Genomic DNA, 14,866 nt, shown 5'->3' with positions numbered 1-14,866 from the left:
CTTCCAGACGGCCCAATCAGGAGGGACTCCGAGATAGGTGGGCGGGGCAATGTGTCAGAACCTCGCGGGACCTCGCGCCTCCTTCACTTAAAGGCACCGTGGGGGCTTCGCGGTCAGTTTCGGTGCCCCGTGGCCTGCGCTGCCCGCAGAGGGTCGTAGCTATGGCGCCGGGACCCCCGGGACCCCCGGACACGGTGAGGGCGTGGGGTTGAGATGCAGACGCGCTGGCAGCTGCGCACTGGCCGGGGCTCCCCGCTTTTCTCCGCGATGGGGCGCGGCTAGCACTCAGGCCCCGGGCCACAGCGTGGGTCTTGCCTGTCCCCCGGGGTCCCGCGTGTCCCTGAGCGGCCACTGGAGCTCGGGTCCGGAGCCTCTCAGCTGAGCCCCCCTTGCCCCATCTCCGCCCAGGTCTACGGGGCGGGGACCCCGGGGAAGGGGCTGATGGGGGGGGGGGTGTCCTGAGTCAGATTTTAAGGTTGTTTTAGTTTCCTAACTTCAGTGCAGGGGTTCTAGTGGGAAGCTGTCTAGCTTTGGGGGTCCTCAGCCTCTCTCTCTCCTCTGTCCCAGTGGCACCAGCCGGGGATGAGCCGCTTAGCCCGAGGCCCCTGCACCCCTCCTTGCACCCCCAGCTGACCAGTGTCTAGACCGGCAATGAGTGTCCAGATTTCCCAGATTTCTCTTGCCGTTCCAAAGCCACCCCACTCGCTCTCGGGGTCACCTTGTCGGCGGTTCAACAAACCCTTTTAAGTCTCATTGCACAAGATTTGTCTTGGTTCTGTGGATAAGCAGGAAGTAGAGTGAGGTCGTGGGATGGGGCATCCTGGTCCCTCCCTGATTGAGCGCCACTGGGTGTGATCCAGATTCTCTCTCTTCCATTTATTTAGTCTGATTCTTCTTTCTGGTTTTGAGGCCACACCCAGCAGTGCTCAGAGCTTATTCCTGGCTGTGCTCTGGGATCCTCCTGGCAGGGGCGCTTGGGGGTCAGACATGTGGTGGCGGGGACTGAACCCGGTTTGGCCACAGTGAAGGCAAGTGCCCTATCCTCTGTAAGTATATTTTTCTGCTTTCAGCTTTATGTGGAGTTTGCAAACCGTGAGCCTCATGGTATCAGTGGTTGGTAGATGGTAGAACAGATTCACCAGGAAGGGATGGTGCCAAAATAATGTTTTGGTCATTGTCAACCTCTGAGCTCTCCAGTTAGAACAATGTGATCAGAACAATGTGATCAGAGTGGAAATGTGTTATACCTGGGGGCTGAAGCGATAGTACAGTGGGGATGGCGTTTGCCTTGCACCCGGCTGACCCGGGTTCAATCCCCAGCCTTCCACAGGGTCCCCTGAGCACCACAAGGAGTAATTCCTGAGTGCAGAGCCAGGAGTAACCTCTGAGCATCGCTAGGTGTGACCCAAAAAAACACAAAACAAAAACGTGTCAGACCTTTCTGTTGTTTCACAAAATTTACATTTACTAGTGTGATGACTGGCAGAGATCAAGAGTGCTGTGAGGGACTGGAGCAACGGTACAGAGGGAGGGCGCTTGCCTTCACGATCCAGAATCGATCCCCGGCACTCCCCAAGCACTGCCGGGGGTGATCCCTGAGCACAGAGCCAGGAGTAAGCCATGAGCACTGCTGGTAACCAAACAAAAAAAGAAGTTCACGTGTCAGATTGTAGAGACCTTTCTATCACTGATAAGCAATGCCCAGTTCTGTCACTCACTCCCCTCCTGTGCATGCATGGAGGTGTCTCAGGGCTCAGTGGCCTATGAGGACGTGGCCGTGAACTTCAGCCTGGAGGAATGGGCCCTGTTGGATCCTGCACAGAAGCAGCTGTTCCGGGAGGTGATGCGGGAGACCTACAGGAACCTGGCCGCCGTAGGTAAGGATGGCCCCACCCGGCTCCTTGTCCAATGAAGGGCAGTGTTTCTCACTCAGCAGTGTTCCTCCTATAAGATACAGGAAGTGGGGCTGGAGCGATAGCACAGCGGTAGGGCGTTTGCCTTGCATGCGGCTGACCTGGATTTGATTCCCAGCATCCCATACGGTCCCTGAGCACCTCCAGGAGTAATTCCTGAGTGCATGAGCCAGGAGTAACCCCTGTGCATCGCCAGGTGTGACTGAAAAAGAAAAAATAAAAAATAAAATTCAGGAAGGAAGAATATTCATAAATGGGCATGGTCAGAGCTGCCCATTGGCCTAATAAGCTAATGAGCATTTGGGCCCAGAAGCTGATGATTTGTGTGTCATTTCTGTTCCTTGGATTCACTTTAGGAAAAACTTGGGAAGATCATAGCAAAGAAGATCAGAACCACGAATGGAATCAAGTAAGGTGAGTTGTACAGCAGAGAACAGCGTCCCCTTGTGCTATACATGTAAAGATAAAGGCCTTGGAAAGCAATAGTACAGCGGGTTGGGCGTTTGCCTTGCATGCAGCCCTCCCCAGCCAGGTTCAATTCCCGGCATCTTATATGGCCTCCTGAGTACTGCAGGAGTAATTCCTGAGCACAGAGCCAGGAGTAACTCTTGAGCATCACTGGGGTGGCCCAAAAACCGAAGGGAAAAAAAAGTTTTTAACGGGGGTTAGAAGGACTGGTCAGTGGTTGGAACTAACCACAAGTGTGTGTGGGGCTGAGGGTAGGTAAGATAGAGAAGAGACCACTATGACAATAATAGCTGGGAATGGTCACACTGGACAAGATCTGAGGGTTAAAAGTAGGTAAGGGATACTCTTGATAACCTTTCTGCGCGTTCCCCTGGAGATCTCTCCGGCCCGCGGAGAGACAACAGTGGAAAGCGCTCCTAATTGGGTGGATTCTGTGAGGGTCCCGACCTGAAATAAGACTAGTGAGGTTAGTAAACAGGGGGCCCAAGGCGACACATGCCGATCAAGGGCAACTTTATTAACTGCCACGCTGGTTTTATACTTTTCTTAGCAGGGGGTTGGTACATAAGTTGTCAATCATCAGGGAAGCGTCTTCTCAGGCCAAATAAGGAAAGGTTCGGGGTGTATTAGGTGGGCTTACAACATTCTTCAAGAGTAGATTGAGAAATAGTGGGGAGAGGAAGGCAAGGGTTTATCTGGCAGGAGCATCTGGCAGGAGGAAGGCACAAGGTAGAGGAAGGTATTCGACTTTAGGGCTTTATGGTGTCTCTCAGTTAACTGCCCTGGGCTACTTTTACCTCTTGAGTTTGGCTATTTCCTTTGTCACAAGGGCACCTTTGCCTCAGGTCAAGCAAAGCTGGTAATGGAATTTTCTGGTTTGTCCAGGGTAAAGGTTTGGGGGTCCTCTTTCGTTCAGGGTCCTGAGCAGTCCCCAACACCTTTCAGTATCAATATTGCAAACCACAATGCCCAAAGAGAGGGAACCTGGGGACACTGGTGCTGGAAAATGTACACTGGTGAAGGGATGGGTGTTGGAACACCGTGTGAATGAAATCTAATCATGAACAGTCTTGTAAGGATCTATCTCATAGTGATTCAATGAAAAAGTTTAAAAACAAGTTTTTAATAGCTAGAACATGGTAAGCATTTCTTGAAGAAATAGTTTTGGTAAACTACGCAGTGCAGGGCTAGTATAACCTTCAGTGTATGTAAAAACCATGTGACTATGACTTGTAATGAAACCATCCACGTCTGGTTCTGGATGTCACTATTTTGGTAAAGCCAAGAGCGCCATTTTCTTGCAAGATAGTATATTTGAATTCAGAAAACAATCAGGGAAGGGAGCCGGGAGTCTTCCTGCAGTGATGAGTGGTACTGAGTCCTCACTGGGGCCTGGGGAGGTAACTCAACTCACTGGCGCTAGTCCTTTGCAGCCAGGAGCCTGGCATTGGATTGGCAACACTCCTGGTCTCCTGACTGTCCCCAGGAGCAGTCCCTGAGCACCTAAGTCTCCTGAGCCTGCTATGGAAAAAAAAAAATATTATTACAAATGAAGCATGTGATTCTCATTTTTACAGATGTCCCATGCTCGAGAGACTCCATGGAAGTACAGAGATTAGTCAGAGGGGACAGAACTTCAGGCAGATTCCCAGTCTCGGTCTGAACAAGAAGACAACTGCCCTGAACCCAGGCAAAAGCAGCTCGGGCCGGGAGGGCTCCAGCCTCCCCTCAGCGTTCGCTCAGCACACCCGGTGCCACGCTGCGGGTCAGCCAGGCACATTGGCAAACTCTGGAGAGAAGCCCCACCACTGTAAGAGGTGTGGGAGGACCTTCAGATTCCCCCTTTCTCTCCGAATCCACACGAGAACCCACAGTGCAGAGAAACGGTCCTGGTGTCAGCAGTGCGGGAGAGCATACACGGGCCCCGGAAGGAGCCGGTCTGGAGAGAAGCCCCTGGCGTGTAAGATGTGTCGCCACATACCGCCCTGCACCACGTTCCCGAGCTGCACACGAACTCCCCCTGTGGCGAAGCCATATGAATGCAGGGAATGTGGGAAGGGTTTCCGAGCCCCCTCCGGCCTTCGCGAGCACTCAATCACGCACACTGGGGGCGCGGCTTATCAATGTCTCGAGTGTGGGAAAGCCTACAGGTACCACAGAAGCTTAAGAGCGCATGGGCGGACCCACGCGGGAGAAGAGCCCCACAAGTGTGAAGACTGCGGCAAGGAATTCACTTGTCTCAGGTACCTCCGGAAACACAAGCGGACTCACACCGGGGAGAAGCCCTACACGTGTCAGGAGTGTGGGAAAGCCTTCCCTGCGTCCTCCAGCCTTCGGACACACATGATCACGCACACCGGGGAAGGACCTCATAAGTGCCAGGAGTGCGGGAAAGCTTTCAGGGCCCCCTCGAGCCTGCGCGAGCACACGATCACGCACACGGCAGACGCCCCCTACACATGCCAGGAGTGCGGGAAAGCCTACCGGTACCACAGCACCTTCCAGACGCACCAGAGAACGCACACAGGGGAGAAGCCCCACGCGTGCCGGGAGTGTGGGAAAGCGTTCAGTTGTCTCAAGTACCTCCGGAAGCACGAGAGAACTCACACCGGGGAGAAACCCTACGAGTGTCAGGAGTGTGGGAAAACCTTCACGACCTCCTCCAGCCTTCGGACACACATGATCACGCACACGGGCGAGGGGCCTTATAAGTGTCAGCAGTGTGGGAAGGCCCTGATTTCTCCCAGCTCACTGCAGATCCACGAGAGAACGCACACGGGGGAGAAACCTTACGCATGCAAGTGCGGGAAAGCTTTCCGATCTTACTCGAGTTTCCAAGTCCACAAAAGAAACCACACCGGGGAGAAACCATACGAATGTAAGACGTGCCCCAAGGCCTTCAGTTGCCTCCATTATCTCCGGCAGCATGAACGAAGCCACACGGGTGAGAAGCCCTATCGGTGCCGAGTGTGCGGGAAAGCCTTCAGCTCCAATTATGTTCATCTTCACGAAAGGACGCACACGGGGACCAAGCCCTTCGGATGCAAGGAGTGTGGGAAAACCTACACTTCCATTTCCAGCCTCCAGAAACACGCCGTCATGCACTCGGGCGACGCCCCACACAAATGCAAGGAGTGCGGGAAGGCATTCATCTCTCTCAGCTTGTTTCGGACCCACGAGAGGACGCACACAGGAGAGAAGCCGTACAAATGCAAGCAGTGTGGGAAAACCTTCAGCACCTGCAGGGGCTTCGAAGCCCATGAAAGGAACCACGCCGGGGAGAAGCCCTATGGATGCCAGACATGCAGTAAAGCATTCAGTTGTCCCCGTTACCTGCGGCAGCACGAGCGGAGTCACTCTGCGGAGAAGCCGTTTCAATGCAAGATCTGCGGCAAAGCCTTCAGCTCCACGTACATTCGGCTCCACGAAAGGACGCACACAGGCGAGAAGCCCTATGAGTGTCAGACCTGCGGGAAAATCTACACTTCTTTTTCGAGCCTACAGAAACACACGGTCATGCACACAGGGGACGGGCCCTACAAGTGCAATGTCTGCGGGAAGCCGTTTATCTTCCCCAGCTCGCTGCAGAAGCACCAGAGGACACACACGGGCGAGAAGCCTTACAAATGTCAGCGGTGCGGGAAAGCGTTCAGCTCGGCCCTGAGTTTTGAAGTTCATGAAAGGAATCACACGGGAGAGAAGCCATATACATGCAAGACGTGTCCAAAAGCCTTCACCAGCCCTGTTTACCTGAGAAAACATGAAAGAACACACAGTGGGGGCCGGGAGAAGCCGGCACCCACTCCCTGTGCCTCTGAAAACACCCAAGTTTCTGTTGCAGAACCCAGTGAGGAAGGCAGGGAGCCTTCTGCCGCTGTCGCTGTCTCTGAAGGGACCAAGGATGCTCTGGAGAAGACCTCTTGCTTGCAAAAGGAGAAAAAGCAGAAAAGCAAAACGTGATTGCACACAGCCTGGAAAAGGCAGCGAAAGGCCTGTTGTTTCACATCTGTGAACTGCAGTGATTCAGGAAGATGCTGAGGGGACTCGCCCACATGAACTCAAGGACAAGTTCCAGTGTGAAAGAGTGTTAGTGGGCTGGAGTGATAGTACAGCGGGGAGGGTGTTTGCCTTGCATGCAGCCAACCCGAGTTCTAGCCCCAGCATCCCATAGGATCCCCCGAGCACCGCCAGGAGTAATTCCTGAGTGCAAAGCCAAGAGTAGCCCCTGTGCATCGCCAGGTGTGACACAAAAAAACAAACAAAAAAAAGTGTTAGAAAAGCAGCTAGGCTGGCTTTCGTAGGCTCTTGGATTTCTTCACTCCTTTGCAGCTCAGGGCTTCATCTTGGCTCTGCACTCAGGAATGATGCTTGGTGGGCCCAGAGGACCACATGGGGACCGGGAATCGTGGAAGGCAAGAGCCCTCCCCACTGCACTAGCACTCCTGCCCCTGTGCTTCTGGGGTTTCTTTGTGCTTAGACTCTTATAGACTTCCTCCAGAAATGCTGAGGTGTTAACCTCCTCAGGCCAGCTTTGAGCGATGTTCCGGAAAGGCGCTAGAGACTTCCTTCAGAGAACAATATTTCCTCTCCATTTTGAAGTCTGTTGGACATGGTTGAATTCAAGTGCGTGCCTAAATGCAATTAGGATGAGTACGTATTGTCTGGGGGCCACTCCGGGCTGTGCTCAGGGCTTATTCCTGGCTCTGCACTAAGGGATCATGTTTGATGGACTCCAGGGACCATATGGGGTGCCAGGGATCAAACCCAGGTCACTTGCATGCCCCGTTGCTGTACTATCTCCTCAGTCCTTCAAATTACACTTAAGAGAGCATATACACTCACCTGAGCTGTTTTCATGTTTGGCCCTTTGCTTGTCATTCTACTGGTAATTTAGTGAATAGACTGAATTCAAAAGGAATCCTGTGATAGATTAAGAAAATGCATGTTCAGGCCCGAGTGATAGTCCGGAAGGTAGGGAGTTTGCTTTGCATGCAGCCGATCTGGGTTCGATCCCCAGCATCCTATGTAGTCCCCAAGTGCCGCCAGGAGTAATTTCTGAGTGCAGAGCCAGGAGTAAACCCTGAGCATTGCTGGATGTGACCCAAAAGAAGCAGAAAAAGAAAAAGAAAGAAAATGCACGTTGGAAGGGAGACAATCTCATTCTGATGCCACTACCCCAGGGAAGACAGAGATTCATACACAGTGGGGGCCAGGAGAAGCCAGCACCCCCTCTCTGCGCTTCAGAAAATCTGTTCCAGGGGGCTGAAGCAATAACACAGTGGGTAGGGTGTTTGCCTTGCACGCGGCCAACCCGAGTTCAATTCCCAGCATCCCATATGGTCCCTGAGCACCTCCAGGGGTGATTCCTGAGTGCAGAGCCAGGAGTAACCCCTGTGCATCGCCAGGTGTGACCCAAAAAGAAAAAAAAAAAGAAAAGAAAAAAATGTGTCCCAGCACATTTACCAGGTTCTTTACCCTTCCAGTAAAAAGCATCACCAAATTACCAATTGAATGATAGCTGTTTGTTTGGGGAGGGGAGCACACCCAGCAGTGCCCAGAGCTTACTTCTGGCGCTGTGCTCAGGAGTCACCCCTGGTGGGCTCCGTGGATCCCTCCTGGATGGTGTGGATGGAATCCATTGGTCATGTGTGAGGCAGGCACCCTCCCTGCTGTACTATTTCTGCAGCTCAGGGCTGTTAGTATTTGGGGGAGTTTCACACAGTGGTGCTGTGGGGTGAGGGTATTCCTGAGAAATCTCTACCCCTGTCCTCTACGGTGCTTAAACCTGTTTGAGTCCTTTATACTTCAAATTTCTAAGGACACAGGACAAAATCATCATCATAACATCTCCAGTACATTTCCTTGGGGTGGGGGTGTGATGGCGCAAGGATGCAGCTCGTGTCCTGTGCTCAGGTTAGTGCATTGGGCAGATGGCACTTGCTTTGCAAGGATCAGAGAGGTGTGTGTGTGTGTGTGTGTGTGTGTGTGTGTGTGTGTGTGAGAGAGAGAGAGAGAGAGAGAGAGAGAGAGAGAGAGAGAGAGAGAGAGAGAGAGAGAGAGAAGAGAGAGAGAGGTGTGTGTTTTGGGGGTGATTTAGCTTGGCCTGGTGCTTTGTCTCAGAACGATCCCTGCGGTTCCATCCCCATCACTAAAATAGAAGAGCCAGATTGTGCATAGAGCTGGTGAGGACACAGACAGAAAGCACAGTTCACGCAGTCCACCGCCAAGCCTGGCTACTTTAAAGGTATTAAAACCCCTGACCGCAATCAGGTCTGACCCCTGCAAACAGAATCGGGAATCCCCTGATCTCACCTGGGTCGCATCACTCCAAACCGGCAGTTCTGCAAAGCAACGCAGACCGGGGAAAAAAGTAGAAAGTCCTGTTTAAATGCGAAGAAACTTATTCCACTAATCCCGCGCCCGCGGGCACTGGGGTTTAGGCTCCACCCCGCGCCCGCCCACTTCACCTGTCGCTCATGCCGAAAGGGGCGTGGCCCCGGGCACGGTCCAATCAGCGACGCCGTAGGGCGGGTTGGCGGGGCACCACCGATCCAGCACCAGAACAGCAGTCTCAGCCCCCCGCGAGCTGCGGGGACGCTACAGACCGGCCGCAGATTGTCCCTGCGGGCGCCGCTGCAGCCTGAGTCGCGCTGCGAATCCCCGACCCCCCTCACTTCGAATCGTGGAGTCGAAGGGAAAATCCCTCCAGAGGGCTCCGACATGGCAGGGGTCGTGTTTCGGGGACTCTGGTCTCCCCGCTGTTCCCCGCCGCAGGCTGCGGACCCCAGGTCGCGGGGGAGGGGGGGAACCAGGCTCCTCCGTCTCCCGGGTTGAAACGCGGGGGCCAGTGTGGTCTGAGGGGGTCCCCAGTCCTACTGTCACCCCCGGGGGACCCGATTTCTGTTTTGGGGGCAGAGAAGCAATCCCCACCCCAGTGTCCACCCGCCCAGTTCCCCTGGGGGCGTCTGTTAAGTCCAGAATCGTCCCCGCGTGCGTCCCCCAAGACCCCGGCTTCTTCCGGAAACGCCAGCATTCTCAGTCTTCAGAAGATTTTTCCCAGTCCTGGCACGCAATGGTCTCTTTCTCAGTTTGCCTTATTCCGTGGGCTTATTTGTAAATATTTACTATTATTATTGATTGGGGTGTTGGGGCCACATACCCGGTGAGTACTCAGGGATCACTCCTGGTGGACTCGGGCGACCTGAAGTCGCAGGAACTGGTTCCACAGGGGTGAGAAGCCCTCTGCATGCCTGCAGTGAGGCCAGGCTTCCAGCAAAGCCTACAGCCACCCCAGTTCCTTCCAGAGGCACAAACGCTCTCACTGGGTGACCCACTCAAAAGCCAGTAAGATCACTGTGACTTCAAAAAGTGTAGTAGTGCCACGCAGGCTAGGTGGCCAAGAACCGCCTCACCAGGCCAGCCAAAGGCGACAGAGGGAGGAACAGAACCACAGCTAGTTGGTAATCAGTCACCGTTTATTTTCCCCTACTTCTCTCTTGGGCTGGAGTGATATTACAGCGGGTAGGGTGTTTGCCTTGCACGAGGACGACCCAGGTTCCATTCCTCTGTCCCTCTCAGAGAGCCCAGCAAGCTACCGAGAGTATCTCGCCCGCAGGACAGAGCCTGGCAAGCTACCCATGGTGTATTTGATATGCCAAAACAGTAACGAGTCTCACAATGAAGACGTTACTGGTGCCCGCTTGAGCAAATCCATGAGCAACGGGATGACAGTGATACAGTGATACTTCTCTATTGGACTAGAGTGATAGCACAGCGGTAGGGCACTTGCCTTGCATGCGGTTGACCTGGGTTCGATTCCTCCGCCCCTCTCGGAGAGCCCGGCAAGCTACTGAGAGTATCCTGCCAGCACAACAGAGCCTGGCAAGCTCCCCGTGGCGTATTCGATATGCCGAAAACTGCAACAAGTCTCACAGTGGAGACATTACTGGTGCCCGCTGGAGCAAATCGATGAACAATGGGACGACAATGCTACAGTTCTACTTCTCTCTTACAGCATAGTTATCTAGAAATCATGAAGGGTGGGAGTACACATAGGTGGGATTGAATATTATCATAACAATAAACAGATATAAAGTCCCTCTTTCAGGGGAAGTCCTTCTAGGGGGGTTAATTTTGGGACAAAATCTCATCTGCGGGTTCAGCACTCTAGATTACTAAGAGATCCGCACAAGGGTGGGATTCTATCTACGGGTATATTACTTTATCCTTTCCTTAGCTAGTAGTACATTTAAATAATCATATTGTAGCACTGTAGCACTGTCGTCCAGTTGTTCATTGATTTGCTCGAGCGGGCACCAGTAATGTCTCCGTTATTGTTTTTGGCATATCCAATACACCACAGGTAGCTTGCCAGGCTCTGCTGTGCAGGCGGGATATTCTTGGTAGCTTGTCGGGCTCTATGAGAGGGACAGAGGAATCAAAACCGGGCCGACCACGTGCAAGGCAAATGCCCTACCCGCTGTGCTATTGCTCCAGTCCATAAATCATCACATTGAATACTAATATTTCTAGTTATTTTGTATGAACACAGTAAGAGATATATTAAACTTAAAGAACGGCTCTTCTAGGGCCGGAGCAATAGTACAGCAGGCAGGGCTCTTGTCTTGCATGCTGCCAACCTGGGTTCAATCCTTGGTATCCCATAATGTCCCCAAGCACTGCCAGGAGTAATTCCTGAGTACAGTACAAAGCTAGGAGCAACCCCTGAGCATCCCTGGGTGTGATCCAAAAAGAAAATTTTAAAAGTGGCTCTTCCTGGAAATATCTTGCTATATATTCCAGAACTATTGTCCTCAGACCAGGTTAGTCTTTCCTAAGCCTTATGGGATCCTTATTTATTCACTTCTTTTTGGGTCATGTCAGAGCTTGTTCCATGACTGTGCTCTTAACTTATTACATGGGTCTCCCCTCACTGCCCCTGGGGGACACTGCTCTGTGCCCCCAGAGGAGGATTTTGACTGGCCGGCCGCCTGCATTGAGCTGGAGCAACATTTGGCGCGCTGGGCCGAGGACGGGCGCTGGGCCGAGTACTTCTGCCTGGCCAACGGCCACATCGCCTCCGTGGACTCGGTGCTGCTCCTTGAGGTGCCCTGGGGGCAGGAGGGGGTGTCCACGGGAGGGGAGCCCCGGGGAACCCTGCCCCCAACTCGCCTCTCTCTCCCCCACACCCCCACAGGGCGGGTCGTTCTGTCTGTCGGGCTCCCGAGATCGCAATGTGAACCTGTGGGACCTTCGGCAGCTCGGGGAGGAGCCAGGCCAGGCGCTGGTCAAGGCTCTGGGCTCCCAGCCCCACAGCACCCACAAGGTGAGCGGCCAGCCAGGGCCTGCGCTGGGCCTCGGTGTCTGTCTGTCTAAGGAGTAGCAGGTCAGAAACATCTGCTGCGTCGGCCTCAGGCTGCAGGTCACAGGGCCGCTCCCCGCCTGGGTGCCTGTCTGCTGTCTGGCTTCGACACCCGTGTCCCTCACCCATGGGCTTGAGGGGCAGGACAGCCGCTGTGGGGATGGATCCTGACCCTGGCATTTAGTTTTTGTGGTTGTGGTTTGGGGAGAGTGCTCCTACTAGGGCACTTTTTGAGGTGGTCCTAGGTTCCCCCACCTTTCCACATAGATTTGGGGCTCGGGGATGGGGGTTTGGCTCCATCCCTGAAGGTTTGTTTGGGTCAGAACCTTCAAGGGTGTGTGGCTGGGTGCTCTGTCACTTGCCCAGTGGGAATCCTGGGGAGCAAAGTCTTTTATTGGGGGGTTGAGGTGCTCAGGGATCACTCCTGGCAGTGCTCAGGGGTTGCCTAGGATCGAACTCTGGTCAGCCGTGTGCGGTGCAAATGCCTCCCCACTGCACCAGCTCTGTGAGCCAGGAGTGACGCTTTGCATTGTTTCTCCCAGCCCACCGGGTCCGCTCCCCGGGTTCATTCCTCTGGCTCCTCAGGCGACCCCCCCTTTCTCCAGGCACCAAACCCCTCAGGAATTCTGTGGGGCAGGATGTGGGCACAGGCTCCTGGGCTGAGCCCTGGAGATTAATCCCGTCTGTTTCCCTTTGCTCGCTTCCTGTCCGTGTCTTTTCCGGGACTTGGAAAGGGAAGTTGCTGGCGAATCTCTTGGGAATACAAGGACACCCTGGGACCAAGGAGGTTTGTTCCTTTTACGCATCTTTTCTTTCTATCTGGGGGGTTTGAGGTCACATCCGGTGGCGCTCAGGCTTACTCTTGGCTCTGTGCTCAGGGCTCACTCCTGGCCTCTCCTCTTGGGGATCACTCCTGGGGGGGGTGGCTCAAGGGACCCTCTGTAGTGTCAGGGATAGAACTTGTTTCAGCTTGGGTGCCCCACAGCACTGACTGGTGCTTCTGCATGGCTCTCTTCCTCCTATGCAGCTCAGGTGCCAGGTTGTTCATCATGTTGAGTTCTCGACCTAGATGTTTGTTCTGTTGAGAGCAAATGTCAGGAACTAGTCTGTTTCTCATGAACACTGTCTTCGTGAGATTCAGCTGAGGGGGAACCCAGGGGACCAGGACAAGGCAGTGAAACCAGTAAGATTCCACAGTTGAAACCAAGTAAGCATGCACCCACAAGATGCACTTGCCAGGATGAGGTGGGCAGGCAGAAGGTGGGGACCCTGGACAAAGAAATGGGGAAGGGAGATGGCTTGCTGGGGTACCCCAGAGACAGAGGGCACCGTGCCTCCGACAGGCCTGGGGGAGAGGGCCAGCCCCCAGGTGGGAGATGGGCTCCCCCGAACAGCTGCCACTTAACAAGAACGTAGAGGGATGATAGTATCCTGCACTGGGGCTTGGGGGCGCCCCAGTACTTCTACCGGCCCCACATCCCCTGGAGTTCTGGGGTCAACCTCACCCTGTGAAACCACAATCCCTCAAGTGTAAGCCTCTTAACCCTAACTTGAGGGCTCTGGGAAGGAAATGATACACCTGAGGATTTACAAGCCTCCAGAGGGGACCCCCTCCCTGAATTCCATGTACCTGAGGGATCATGATTTTAAATGTAAAATTATAGATTGTAAATGGTTGGGTTCCAGAGACATCTCTGTGTGGCACTAATCCATTTTGGGATTCAGTTGAGAATCTCTGGGCCAGGGCAAACTGTGGGCATGACAGCCAGTCAGCTGGGTGGGCGGGAACCCTGGGAGGGGCAGCATACAGCCTGAAGATTTAGTCCTGGAACCCGCATACCGGGGCTGGGGAGAGCTTGCTTGTGGAAGCTCTTGGTCACGGAGATTCCATCTGGAGTAGGCGGGGAGACTGCACCTGCTCCATCTGGGGTGCCCCGGTGAAATTGGTCCAGTATGGGCCCCGGAGAGATCTCTAGTGCTGTGGTGTCTTCCGGGACTTGCTGCTGTGTCTCTGGGCCAGGGCTGTTGGTGCGCTAAGATCCACATTACAAAATTTTCAGCAGATTATATCTTGGTGAGGTCCATCCTTAGATGGCGGAGTCAGGCTCGAGGTATGGGGGCAATTTTGGAAGGTGGAAACAAGTAGCTGCCAGGGGATCTGCTTGGGCGGGCACAAGTGAGGGGGAACCATCCCAGGAGGGTTCGCGTGCACTGCAAGGGGGTCCCGGCAAAAGTGCAAGGCCCCAAAGGGGCAGGGAAATCAGCATCAATGGCCCAACACCTGGTCCTCTTTTCTTTTTGGGTAACACCTAGCGTTGCACAGGGGTTAGTCCTGGTTCTGCACTCAGGAATTACTCCTGGCGGTGCTTGTGGGGACCATATGGGATGCTGGGGATCGAACCCGGGCCGGCCGTGTGCAAGTCAAGTGCCCTACCCGCTGTGCTATCGCTCTGGCCCCGCCCATCCTCATTCTTGTGGGTGCATGCTTACTTGGTTTCAACTGTGGAATCTTACTGGTTTCACTGCCTTGTCCTGGTCCCCTGGGTTCCTCAGCTGAATCTTGCGAAGACAATGTTCATGAGAAACAGACTAGTTCCTGACATTTACTCTCAACAGAACAAACATCTAGGTCGAGAACTCAGCATGATGAACAACCTGGCACCTGAGCTGCATAGGAGGAAGAGAGCCATGTGCAACGCCTTCAAGAATGTCGAAGACGAAGAAGTGGTTAAGAGGACGAAGAACCTCTGGCTCCAGGCACATCTTTTCTACTCCACCGTTCTTCCTGCACTAACATACTCCTCAGAGATCTGGGCCCTATGAAAACAGGATGAGAATGCTATTCAGGTCTCCCAAAGAGGAATTGAAAAAGCTATGCTTGGAAAATCATGTTTCACTCAAGCGAGAGAAGGAATCCGGAGTTCTGATCTCTGTCAATTATCGAGAATCAGGGACGCTGTCTTGTTTGCCAAGGCGTCGAAAATCAGATGGGCCGGACACATAATGCTATTTGGAGGTGACCACTGGACTAGAGCTGTTACCTACAGGATTCCATGGGCTGTCAAAAGAACGCCTGGCTGCCCACCTACGAGATGGTCAGACTTCTTTATCAAGACCCTGAAAG

General features: G+C 53.8%; 1 protein-coding gene across 2 annotated transcripts; it reads left to right on the top strand.

Moving 5' to 3' along the window:
- Positions 1–92: 92 nt before the first annotated feature.
- Positions 93–7,488, top strand: LOC101555671 (zinc finger protein 709-like). Of its 2 annotated transcripts, none has more exons than XM_055127688.1 (4): positions 93–194; positions 1,742–1,877; positions 2,270–2,327; positions 3,959–7,488. In XM_055127688.1, the coding sequence occupies exons 1-4, from the start codon at positions 162–164 to the stop codon at positions 6,339–6,341; spliced, it is 2,610 nt and encodes an 869-aa protein (XP_054983663.1). In that variant the 5' UTR covers positions 93–161; the 3' UTR covers positions 6,342–7,488. The 2 variants fall into 2 exon arrangements, with proteins under 2 accessions (XP_054983663.1, XP_054983664.1); XM_055127689.1 differs by having other exon boundaries at positions 107–194; positions 1,751–1,877.
- The last annotated feature ends 7,378 nt before the right edge of the window (positions 7,489–14,866 follow it).

This window comes from Sorex araneus, chromosome 2 (assembly GCF_027595985.1).
Source record: "Sorex araneus isolate mSorAra2 chromosome 2, mSorAra2.pri, whole genome shotgun sequence".
NCBI lineage: Eukaryota > Metazoa > Chordata > Mammalia > Eulipotyphla > Soricidae > Sorex > Sorex araneus.
The sequence above is the reverse complement of the archived record's forward strand: the minus strand, read 5'-3'. Positions and strand labels throughout refer to the sequence as shown.